Source organism: Haliaeetus albicilla, chromosome 1 (assembly GCF_947461875.1).
Source record: "Haliaeetus albicilla chromosome 1, bHalAlb1.1, whole genome shotgun sequence".
Lineage (NCBI taxonomy): Eukaryota > Metazoa > Chordata > Aves > Accipitriformes > Accipitridae > Haliaeetus > Haliaeetus albicilla.
Window position 1 is genome coordinate 76378125 of NC_091483.1, and position 12659 is coordinate 76390783.

The following is a 12659-nucleotide window of genomic DNA, read 5'->3' on the forward strand; positions in this document are numbered from 1 at the left end:
GCTTCGGTTCTGGAAATGAAAACAAAACAATTGCTCCTCTCATTTTTGGTCTTAGGCTCTCCAGCCCAGTCTCAGTGCCTTCAATTTCAAGGCCTGATCCTGCCAATATGACTTGCAGCCCATTAAAATCAACAGGGCTGTCGGATCTGATAGGTTATTAGGAACTGAACCCAGAGGTGGCATCAGAGAGGAGCCCCTGTGTCCATGTCTGATGACAAACACCACCGGTTTTGACCTGATCTCATCTCTACGGCTTACGTGCTGGCAAATTTGTCTGTCCTGACTAGTGGGGAAACATGCCTGCCTGCTGTTGCTGCCTTGTTTATAATTAAACTGGGCATGTTTCAATGCAGAACATACAATTTAGCCTTTAACAAAGCTTGGGCACAGTGTTGCTACCCCCCTCTCTGCTCCGTAACTGGAATGCATTTAGTGCTCTTCTGCAAAGAAAAAGGGGTTTCCTTTGATCACAAATTAGCCCAGGCTTTGAGGAACTGATGCAGGTGATGGCTTGGTTTTGTCAGGCTGTTTAAAAAATGGGTTGAAAGTATGGCATTCAATTCATCCATCTGGACATGCCCCCCCCATTTAGATGTGAGGGGGGAATTCCATGTGCTGAGCACCTCTCTGTCCCCCTCGCTCCGATGGAGACTGGGATACTCCCCCATATATAAACTGCCCCATAGCAGCTCCTATGCTCCACAAAATCTCCTGAAAGCAGGAGGGGAGGGCAGGCTGATAAAAAAGCCTTATCTCCCTGCAGGCACCACAGCACTGGGCAGGAGAGAGCCTTTTCTAAAGCAGCTGTGGGCAGGGAAGGGCTGTTAACAGCACCCTGCTCCAGCAGCACGGCCAGGATGCTGGGTCAAAGCAACAGCACTGCATGGAACGAGTCCCTAAAGCCAATGGAGTGGCCCCAAGATGACAGTGAGATCATTTTATCAGATCTTTATTTTTAAAAAATAAGCAAACACACGTTAAAAAAAAAAAAAATATCCCTGCAAAGCTGGGCCTGACACAGCTCCACGGAGCCCCATACTGGCGCACAAAAGATGCATCCCAAAATGGAAATGCTCTGTGCCCCAGCGCTGATGCCGGCATTAATACAATTCAAAGCATTCCTGATTAACCAGAAGTAGTAAATAGACGTGTGCTGGTCCTATTCAGCAAAAAAATAAAACCAAACAAAACTTGTGCTTTCAAACGCCTGCCTGCGCTCCCCTTCGAGGAATGCGGAGCCTTTGCTGTCCACAGAAGAGAAGGTATTTGGCAATTCTAATTACCTAGCCACCCCGGTGCCGCTTCAACTTAATTTTAAAACACTATTTATACGGACTATTTATATGTTCTTTGCCACAGCAAAATGGGAGCTTGTGCTTGTGACACAAGGCACTGTTCGCAGAGGCTCTGCAAACTTCCAAAAGGTAGCACTTTATCCCACGGGGACCACACACGGAGCACGGAGACTATACTAGATGGCATGTGACACAGCCAGCTATTCAGAGCTTGGTACTGGGCTGTGAAACCAGGGGGAAATTCAAATATGCATAATTCAAACACATTTGGACAGACAGCGAGAAAATAAAAAGTTTTATCAACTCGCAAGAAGCGCGTGTTGCCAATCCTGAAGAACTGTCTCCAACCATTTCTTCCAACCAATCTGTTATTTCAATCTGTGTAATTATTTCCAGGGTCTCTGGCTTTTATTATCATGTATCTGGCTGAGTTACAGTTTTGTTGATGCTGTCTGGTAAGTGGTTTTTTTTTAAAATTTCATACAAGGAGAAGTAGGATGTGTGCAGCAGGATGGGCGCGGGGAATGTCCATGTACAGGACAACCTCAGCTTGAAACTGCAGGGACAAAATCTACTTTCAGCTATAACTGCAGAGCCAGAAAAACTCCATTTGGCCCTATATATTCTCATAAACATCAACACAGGATGCCTTTATCATTAAAAGAAAAAAAAAAAAAAATTTAAAAGTCCAATGTGCTTTTCACTCTCTATTCTCTACTTTTTATATTTACATAGGTTGAGGGGAAACCAGACCTGCTGGCTTTGTTCTGGCTGTAATCTGGAAGTTCCCTTTCAAGAAAGCATTTTAGCAAAGTAAAGTTTTACTTAGTGAGTTTTTGTTCAATTAAAAAAAAAGGCTTTCCTGAGCATGGATAATAGCAATGTTCACAAATGTTAGTGGCTGGAACAAGACTGTCTTCGCTCTCAGGTGCTGGTAGTTCAGCATTATTTAGTATGTGCACGCTGCAGTGTTTACTTGGGAAAGGAAAGAATGTGTTTTAGTTGGGAGCCTTTTATTTTAATAAGCCCCCAAAATACTGCTATTGAAGCTGTAAAAAAAGGTTGTTTTTACAATTGAGGTCAAATGCAATCTGACAGCTTTTCTTTTATTATAGTGCATTTCTCACAGTTGCCTCAGCTCTTACAATTACTTCGCTTATTCATGCCACTACAGTAGTTGTGTTATCTCTGGCAAACAGAAGAGTCCAGAACATCGACTTTTAGGACATTTTTGCTGTACCCCCTCCAAAAAGCAGAGTATTCCACTGCACAGGCTTAAAAGAAAGAACAATCCCAACAGCTGTCCTTGGCTTATTCTCATGATTTTTTTCTTATAGACACAAAACAACTACAGAAAATGAGAAGTCAAGCTCCCAAAAATCTGATTTAAATAATGATTACCCTTCCAGGAACTGTGGCATTGAACATATTCTGCGGGGTGTTTCTGGTTCACATTGAACTGCTAGTCTAAGGCTTATTTATAAACATGTAAATGAAGTTAACGGCTTCCATTGATGGCAAACACCTTTACTCAGTGCTGGTCTCTCTTGCCGCGTCTATGGCAGTGGGTTTCTTTGAGGAGCATCCCCACAATACAGCTGCCATCTCTGTGACACTGAGACCAAGACAGAGGAAGGACTGCCCCAAGGGTAAGAAGAAGGAGCGTGTACCAACCTTCAACACCGTGACATAGGGCGTCCCATCGGGCCCATATTTGCTGCCGTTGACTTCCACGTGTTTTAGCCACTGGATGTGAGGCTGGGCATCGCTGTAGACCTTGCAGTGAAACTCCACATTGCTCCCTACCACCACAGTCTGGTTGGCAGGGAGCCCTGCTTGCAGGATTGGTCGGTGGGGCGACCTTTCTGAAAAACAGAAGAGAGGGAAATCCTAATTTACTTGTCCTTCTTCCAGCAAGGATTCTCCTCTGAACCCTTCATCTCCTGGCTTTTCAGCAGAAAGGGTGCAGACTGGGATTGTCCCCACTACGTGTCCTGGCCACCGTTCTACCCAGTGCTTCTCAAGCCAAACAGGCAAGAACCACCTGGGAATGGAGGAGGCATCTCAGCCCTGCCATTCCTTCTCTGGCCCCTCTGCAGACCAGCTAAGTGATTTATTGATCACAGATCTGAGGCTGAATTGTTGGCCAAAAGGTAGCTTGTTGTTGGTTTTAGAAGACACATGATAGAGCACTTTGGGAAAGAAACCAAGCTTCTGCTTCCCATATCCCATCACATACCTGTTCAGCATCACCACAGATGAGCTGTTGAGGGAAAACAGTGAAATCTCACCTAATACATCAAGCTGGTATGTGTGCCTAATGTTGCCATATTTGTTCTCCACAACACAGGTGTAATTTCCTCGATCTGACGGCACAACACTCTCCATCACCAAGCTCCACTGCTGGTGTCGCAACTAGAAGAAGAAATCAAACCGTCAAGCTCTTGGTCAAGTACCATCATCACCAGACTATTCAAATCAGCAATCAGCGAGCTTCTACATGCTTGGCCAGCATAATGGACCCCAGAGTAGGCCTGAACATCACAAGGACCCATTTCAAGGATCATTAAAGGCTTAATGTGAAAAGGAATTAAGACCAATGCAGGAACAGTGCAACACAATTTAACACACTGAGATTGCAATGGGGACTTGGATGCTTCCACAATAATAACAATAATGAAACCAGCTGACAGGTGAATGTGGCACCTCTCATTAGCATAACGACTTCAGAAGGCATCAGCTAAGATAACTCCAATCCGCTGGTCCCCTCTGCCAGACCACTCTGGTCCAGAGACTCTGTCAGCTCAAAATATTGTACTCTCATCTGCAGACCTTTACCAACTGCTACATATAACCCCTAAGATGACTATAAACAAGAAAAATTGTATTTCTTACCCCATCTATAACATACATTAAAGATGTGTGCTATGGAGGCAACAGGTCATGGCATCTGTCTGAACAGAAATGGGTGTCTACAACAGAGTTAGTCCCCTAAATTCCCTGTAAAAAACAGGAGAAAACATGCCTAGCCTCAAGTCTGGTCCCTAGGATGCTTGGTCAGCCCCTCTCTTTTGGCACCAAGTTTTATACTAGTTGGTTTTCTGGATGTGGCTCACGTCCAGAGTTGTTGGCTGTTCAGTAGCAGAAGGCAAAGCACAACCCGTGTCTCCACCCTGACCTGTTGCCCCGTGATCCCAGCTAAAACGTTTGTTTCTAATGAGTATAAAGGAAATAATGGATATGGAAAGCAAATCTTGAATTAATACAGAAAGCAACTGACGGTAACAAAGATGACTTCAGGATGCATATTGTATGAAAGCTCTCCAAATCTCTGGGTATTAATTTGATGCCTGCTGCCGCTCAGAGCAGAACATTTAACTTTATTAAACATTTTGAACGTGACTCCAAGGACACAGAAGCAGGAGCTTACAATAACGCTGCGCTACAGAATGTCAAGGGCTGATGGAAAAAACAAGGGCGTAATTGCTCCTGGAGGTTTCTTGCTGCAGCAGGTGAACTCAAATATGAAGTCATTTAACCTCTTTTGCTACACATAAATTGCATCCACATGCTTTCCTTTAAAGGGCCAAGTTACAATTAAAGCCAGAATTTTGCAAAGAGAAGATTTAAAGTCATAGGACTAGACAGCTTAGTTACAAGATAAGCAAGCAAAAGTCAAAGCTTTGTAGATCTCTGCATCCCCGAGAACAGCACTGCTGAGCACCCTGCTTTTCAGAGACCACTGAAACTCCTTTCATTTCGGGCTATAGGTAATGGAAGGCTGTGACTAAAGAATCTGTACAGAAATCTTGGTCATTGCAGATGTCTGGTCAGGTCTGACTGCACCCTCTGCCCACCCAGGACAGCACAGATGGAGCTCAAGGCAGAACCAATATCACACCTTTTGTAAAGCAACATCCTACTTGGTGCATCTCCGTAAGATCGCGGCAACTACGCTGTTAGAGGAGCTCTGAGAACAGAGAGCCTGGACCCTGAGTTTGCAGCTGAACATACCAGACCGTCAAGGAAGTTTCAATGCAAATTTGTGGCTGCTCAGTGGCTTGTTTCCATGCTGGCTTGTCTCATAGTTGTGTCTAAAGACTTCTTTTAATCCACTTTTCAGCATTGCAAAGTATTTGCGTCTGGAAGCCCTCGGAGCTACTCCAAGGAAATGGGGCTCCAGTTACATGGACTCCCTAGTCTGACCTGTATTATAAAATCAGGTCCAAATTAGGTGTTTTACTTAGGATGCACTTTCAAAGACACTTTTATGACACTTTCAAAGAAATTCTCTTCATCAGGTTTGTGTCGGGGACTTTGGACTCTGAACAGAGAGGATAACCTGGGGGGCACAAATTCATGGGGCAGAACTTGTTTGGAAACTCTTCTAGAAGAAACAAGATTATTATTTTTTTTTTAGGTTGAGACTGGCATCTAGATACAATAAAAAGGGACATTCTCAAGTTAGGATAGTCACTGCACTCCATAAAACACTAGAAACACGAAGTGACTTAGTGCAGGCATTAATCAAGTGGGTGAGATCCTGGAAAGCCCTCTTGTTTATTTGGTGTTGTCATTCTTGGCTCTTTGTGAAACAAACATTTGCAGACACACTTGGAACCTCAGTCCGTGTTTGCCAGACTGGTATGCAAGTCAGTGCAATGGTCTGGGGAAGGGATAATCCTCTATCTCCCCTCCCCTCAATCTTCCCTTCTAGGGTCATTTAACACACACAGGCTTACGATATTAGAGATTCCAACAAGGATTTAACCATTAATGCTCTTTGGGAAATTTCATATGATAAGTCATATGAATTTCTTTTCTTTACCAGTTAAGGATGAACTGTAACAAAACTAGGTTAGCCTGTGCTTCCTCTTTTCAACACTTGCCCTTCTCTCATGCAGGCTTTACATCAGGCAATCACACGGGATCTAAACACCATTTACAAACGGCAGAAGTGGAAGAGTGGTCAGCTTTCATCTGCTGACCACAGACCTTTCACTATCAACATCTAAACTCTTCCACACACTGAAAACAAATGAGAACATTCCCAGCTCAGGGATTTCTGGGTTAAGACCAGATCTCGAGGTGAAGTAAGCCAACCAAACTCTGCCAGATCTGGATCTTGCCCATTCTTTTCAAGCTGCTTAATCCTGTTATGAAGTTAAGTTGTAACAGGGAATTTAAATCTTAAATACATGAGATACTGAGCAGGTTTTCAATCTCTTTTTCTGGTTCAAATCTCAGCTGATATCTATCAGTATATTTATACTGGATGAGATTTACATTAGACTACTCACATCTAACCGCAGCTCAAGAGCAAAAGCAAGCAAATAAGGGAAGGAAAATTACAGAGAGAGAAAGATGTCTTTATATCAAGAAAGGGACAAAGAACTACACCTAGACAGATAGAGAGCTTAAACCAATCTTGCTGTAATTGGCCTGACATTGCCTTCAATAGCTCTTTTAAGCATCGGCTTGTTGCTGAAGGTGCCCCTAGAGAAACAAAGCACAGTGATGCCAAAGACTCACTACCGTGTTGCAGAGGATGAAACGTGTCAATTTAAACTCAAGGATAGATTAAAACCACTGGGAAGTGGGTAGGGGAATTGCCTTCAGCTTCAGATTTTATTCTGCAAGCATAATTTAGTGCAGCTGATGTCACATAGTTTTGTAAAAAGCCATTCGAACGGCGCACGCAAGCCTGAAAACACTTCATGATGATCCTTACAGCCTGCAATTAGTAAAAGATGCTTGTGCTTTGTGAATGTTATCTGCCAAAAGGCTGTTTACCCACAGGAGTTGCTTCCCCACTTCTTTTCCCTCCTTCATTTTTCAGAAGATCCAAACCTAAGCATGTCCTCAGCCTTGTCCAGGCTGGAGCAGGGATAGGACTGAGGAGGGAGCTTCAAAGGCTTCACTGAAGCAATCACAAAAGGCTCTTTCAGGAACGGGTCTAGCTAACAGGAAAGAAACAGCCCAAAACTGCAGGAAGGGAAGACTTTTTTGAATCGTTTTCTGGTTTCTGGAGCCCAGCACGCTTTGCATGCCTAGCCCCCTTTCAAGATGCTACAGATGTGGTAGGCACCAGCACAGGGCTATTCAGAGTACTGATGAAGGTGCCCTCCTAAAAATCACCTTCTGTCCTTAGCAGTAGCCCAGGGATATGCCAGGGCTGGCAGAGTGCAGGCAAAAATTGTTGCTCAGGAGTCCTTCCTGCTACACTGATTTTGTTATAATCGGCTGCTGCCAGTTTTATTCTCCCCAAATAAAACCACAAAAGGAGTCTGACTGTGACCTTAAGGGGACAAAGTAATAACAACAAAATCAGAGCAGCTGATTTTCCTGTTAAAATCCTGCCATAATTCGTCATATACAGTAGCACAGAAACTTCCAGCTAATTAAATCATTTGAGTGCAGTGGGGTTTTTTGTCCCTTAGCTCTATCTACAAACACAAACCAGAGCATTTTCCAGAACACCTCATGGTAGAAAGGAAGGAGGGAGAAGAAAGCAGCCAAGGAGCAGATGCTATTACTCTGGCTACAAGGGAATCCAACGCTTGACCAAGGGTCAGTGATTTATACCACAAGAATGTTAATGACCACCAGCATGACGATCCAGCTCTTTGGTGAGGTCCTTGCTACACCTTCAAAGGATGCCGAGTTGGTTTTCCTTGAAAGCTGGGAGTAGCTATGGCTCGGTCTAACACATCTCAATGCACTGGGCTGATCTCCAGAAATTAGGACAGACGTTTCTGCTCCTGCTTTCTCATTGCTGTCCACAACGTAACCATAAACCCAGCCTCATTTTTACCTACTCCCTGAAAGACCACTGTAGACAAAGCCAGAGGGAATTAGCCCTCGATCCCAAGGGACAGCAGTCCTTTTTAACACTTTGGTGTTGAGCAACTGTTATGGCTGCAAGAAACACCCCCATTCCCACGCAGTCGGGACTGTGCTCTTACACGCACCAATGTCAATCACTGTGAAATACAATTGTCTGCAGCCAGTAGAAAACTGATAAAAACAGAGATCCAAACCAAGGCCTTACCTTGATGCCCCCAATCCTATGCTCTCCCTTGAACTCCTTGCCGTTTTTCAGCCAGTAGATGGAAGGAGTTGGGTTTCCACCCGCCGGACATCGGAAGCGAACGGTGTTGGCGGCAGGAACAGCCAGCAGCTTCTTCTCCATCTTATCTGGCCGGGTCCAGAAGGGGACACCTGAGAAAGGAAAGGCCAAGTTGAACAGGCCCATTTCTGCCGCGGAGGATATCAGCTGGCGAGCAGATGCATTTGAAGAGGCTTTGGCATGTGCGGAGTGACAGTTAAATTGCTACCTGCTGCAGTTAAGATAAATGACACAGAAATGCTTTCCAGCTAAATGACTCCCATAGACGTAGACAGGGTGTTTGCATTTTAGGTTTGTGATGAAAGGTTCACGACCAGGTTCTTGTCTGGGTAATGCCAGTATAAATCTAGAGTAGCTGCTTTTAAACCAACAGGGAGAGTTATCCCAGATCAGGATGAGAATCTGGCCTCGGCGTGTAAAACGATACAGATGTATCTTTGGGACAATAGTAGCCAAGAAGCACGAACAGAAGAAAGATGTTGGAACTGTAAAAAAATGTTGATGGGCCAGCAAGGGAGCAGAGAAAAAGTGTTAGCTGAGTGCACTGGAAAATTTTGCTTCTCAGCGAGCACAAATGTAGTGTAGCCTCCTTAAGGGAAGGAAAGGAAAAAAAAGCCAGTGCCAAACTGGTTTATCATGTTTATGTTCTTTAAGTACAAGTGATTTTAGTTTTAAAGATTCATGTTACCTTTGAACAGGGATAAGTTTTAAAACACCAGTGTTAGCATGAGATACTTTTTATAATCTGCCTCAAGTACAGCGATGTTTCTTGGCTGTGTTACAAACATTACATATTAACTCCAAATTAAGGCAGCAGCACCAGCAAACTCATTATACTGGGAAGAAAGAAAGAGAAAGTTTTTAAAAAAAGCTTCCCAAGCTTTCATTTCTGCTTAAGGAAACACTGCAGAGCTGCATGTGGGGTGCTCCCCCACCACGCTGGGGGCCACATCCAGCCCCCCAGGTCCGTGCTCCACACCGAGGCCAAAGGGAGATGGGGGCAGACAGTGTTTGGGCTGCAAAACAGCCAAGAAGGGGCCAAGGAGTGTAACCGGCACCTTCTCCGGATGGGAAGGAAGCACCCAGTGACACAGAGTACCCAAACCCACTGGTCGCAGGGACCTGTGTGCTTCTGGCCAACCCAAACTGAAGGTGCTGGTCCTTCAGGAACTGCCTTGGACAACACGATGGCTGGCAAAGCTGTTGGGAAAGCATCGCTGCTGGCCTCTCCTGCAGCGGTGACGATGCTCAGAAACACCACCCAGCATCACAGCCCCACCTCAGGGCTACTCTGAAGCCTCTGCATCCCCTTCCCCATATTGAAAAGGGTGTACAAAGTTTCTGGTCTTGTTGCATCCCTCTGAGATGCACCCGAGCTGCTCCCTTTCTCCAGTGCTCCCCGATGTACTTAGCCCTGATGTGTTCGGCTCCACGAGACCCATCCCGTTGCAATTCCAGGGAAGTCAGTGATGACCCCACCTCGGTCTAAGTCCCCAGTGTCCCCCATGCAGGCTCCCTGCTGCATTTCAGCTCCAATGATGTTGCAGGCAGGGTCACATAGCCCAGCCAAGGCAATCCATGCACCCACCAAGTTTTAGCACCTGATAACACTCTCCACATGGTCCCCTCTCCCCATGGCTCCTTGCGAAGCCCACCTGGCCATGAGGAACTGGATATCAGGAGCTACATCCAGGAGGCCCTCCATTCGCTGGAGATTCCCAGATTCCTCCATTCCCCACTGGGCACATTGCTCTCACATCTCATCTGCTTTCACACCTCTGCAGCCGGGCGGCTGGATGTAGGTGCCTCCGTAATGCCGTACCAGGGAGGGAAATCCAGTACTGAGGGCTTGCATCTGCCCTCAGACTGCCTTGCACAACGCACTGTGATGCCTATCAGAGTCAGCTCCACGTATCAGAGGGATCTGGTGCTCACCCCTGCCACGCACGCCTCAATTTTTTAAACAACGAAACTGCTTAAGGCCCTTTTCTTGCCAGGGTGGCACCGGAGCAGGAGTACAGCTGGCACAAACAAAAGCAAAAGGAGGAATCCTTGCAATTCCCGTGCTCCTGCAAAATCCCAGCTACAAACTTTGCTGTAAACACACAGCACATCCAGGAGAGGCCTAAAATGCTACATGATAACATGCGCTAAAGTGGGACATCATGTAGCCATCCACCTTCCAACATGCGAGCTTAGAAAAATGGTAGAACTGCGCAAAAAAGGGAAATATTCCAAAAACTGTTAGAAAAGTGCATGCAACCCCTAAAGGCAGTGTAGGCCTTGATGGTAAAGGAAGAAGCTGCTATCACATGCATTGGGAAGGGCAGAAACCAAGCAAAGGCCAGGCAAAAGCCCAGGCAGCAGCAGGGGGGGTGAGTCTGGAGGAGGACAGTTGGGGTGGTGTCGGGAAGGCTGAAGAGGAGGGAGCTGCAGAAACCATGTTGGGAGACATCTGGTCCTTGGTACCCGAAGCACAGGCTATTTTCTGGCCGAATGCTTCCTTTTGGCAATGCACCCTGATTTCCCGGAGACTTTACAGAAGTTTAACGGGGCTACGGGGGAAAGTTCAGGGAAGGGCCGACCACAGATGGAGAAGTCCCCCTTCACCACCACTAAGAAGGGCAGCTGAATAACCTGCTGTTTGTTGTTTGATTAACATATCTGCCTACAATAAATCCCATTTTGTGGCATCGGTGACACTCACCCGGCCGCCCCCCAGGACTGGGCTCCTCCCTGTGCTGTGATTTTGTGGGGGGGTTCACCTTTCCACACTGGCTGGGCTTCCTGCAGGGAGACGTTTCACCACATTTTCTCACTCAAAAGATGAGTTTGAATCTCACAGGCTGCAAATTTTGCCACTGAAGCCAAGGGGATTTTGCCATCGGACATCAGAGAGGAGCAAGACGGGGCCCAGGAAAGTTTCAAGCTGGGGATATTCTCCATATTGAGCAAAGGCAGGATCCGCTCCTCCCTCCTGCAATTAGACACGGCTTCTCCCCTGAGTGCCTTCCTTCCATTTGGGTGCTCTTCCATGCAATTCGGGGCTTGCCAGAGCTGGGCATCGCTGGGTTAATGTGCCAAGATTCAAACAAACAGGGCATCGCTCTCAAGTCAAACTGGAACTGGAAGAAAGTGTCTACGCATTGAAAACGGTGCCTTTGTTCTCACTCGCAGGAGCAGCGAACAAAACCTCACTGCTTTCGGTTTGCCGTGCCCCCAGAGTCCTTTCATTACTGCTTTTTAAGGGGGTGAAAATGTTGCTAACTCTTCTTTTCAAGCAAAGCTTGCAAAGATCCAGAGAGTTTTGGGAACGAGAAAGGAAGAAGGATGAAAGACAGGAAAAAATTCTAGACCCACTCTCTCTAATTATGAGCAATGGTTTTGCATGTGCAGGTGTGAAAAAAAAAAAAACAGGGACCCGCAAACATTATCACCAGCCCTTTCCCATCATCAAACGCTAGGCCCGACGGTCCATTTTGTTTGTCAAAGACACCGGCCACCCATTGGACTGGAATGACCAATTAAAAAAACCCGAGAGCAATACTTGGAATAATTAATACGGCCAAGCGCTCATTTAGCAATTAGGAGCTGCCACAAAATTCTGCGGCAGACAGAATCAACCCTAATTGTGTAATTTCCCCAGCTGACGCCTCTGAGTACACAGCCAGATTTAATTGGAGATTATAGGGGCTCTTTGAAGGTGCTGGGGCTACGCAGCAGGGTCTCCAAACAAACAGATACAGAGGGGTAGGGAGCACTGGGGCAGAAGAGCAGTGTGTGAAAAGGGAGTTTTGTTTTTGTTTCAGGGCCAGGAAAAACAGCTGTAGAGAACAGAGGTATTGGAAAGCCTCTTTTTGCAAAGGCGGATCACGGTTTGTGACAAGGTTGCAACAAACGGGCCAATGATTTGAAGCTGCTGAAGTTCCTCTTTCTTCTTTTCCACTGCCCATCCCTAAGGCATGCCCTGTTTCTGTATGCCCTTCGGAGAGGATGCTTAAGGGAGGGTGAGCAGAGGAGAGCTCTCCCTGTGGAGGGCCTGTTTCCGTGCTCTCCAAGGGTTTTTGCACCAAATATTCATTTATTTTAGGACAGATTTCCTCTCGTTCTCTTGCTTTGGTATTTCCAGCTCCCATCGTTCAGCAATTTTGAGTCAAAACCCCCAAATTAACAAGACTGGCTTCAAACTCATGATGCTATTGGAAACAGCTCTCCAAGCTCTTCTCTATAAATGT

The 12659-nt window shown here is 46.0% G+C and overlaps 1 protein-coding gene across 4 annotated transcripts in view; it reads right to left on the minus strand.

Annotated features, from left to right (window-relative positions):
- FGFR3 (fibroblast growth factor receptor 3) overlaps positions 1-12659 on the minus strand; it is a 58276-nt gene that overhangs the window by 16472 nt on the left and 29145 nt on the right. For all 4 annotated transcript variants that reach the window (XM_069795499.1, XM_069795492.1, XM_069795484.1 and 1 more), the window contains exons 5-7: positions 8347-8516; positions 3587-3710; positions 2970-3160 (exon numbers count right to left, since the gene is read on the minus strand). In XM_069795499.1, the coding sequence (XP_069651600.1) occupies positions 2970-3160; positions 3587-3710; positions 8347-8516 (485 nt within the window). The remainder of the gene's footprint in view (positions 1-2969; positions 3161-3586; positions 3711-8346; positions 8517-12659) is intronic.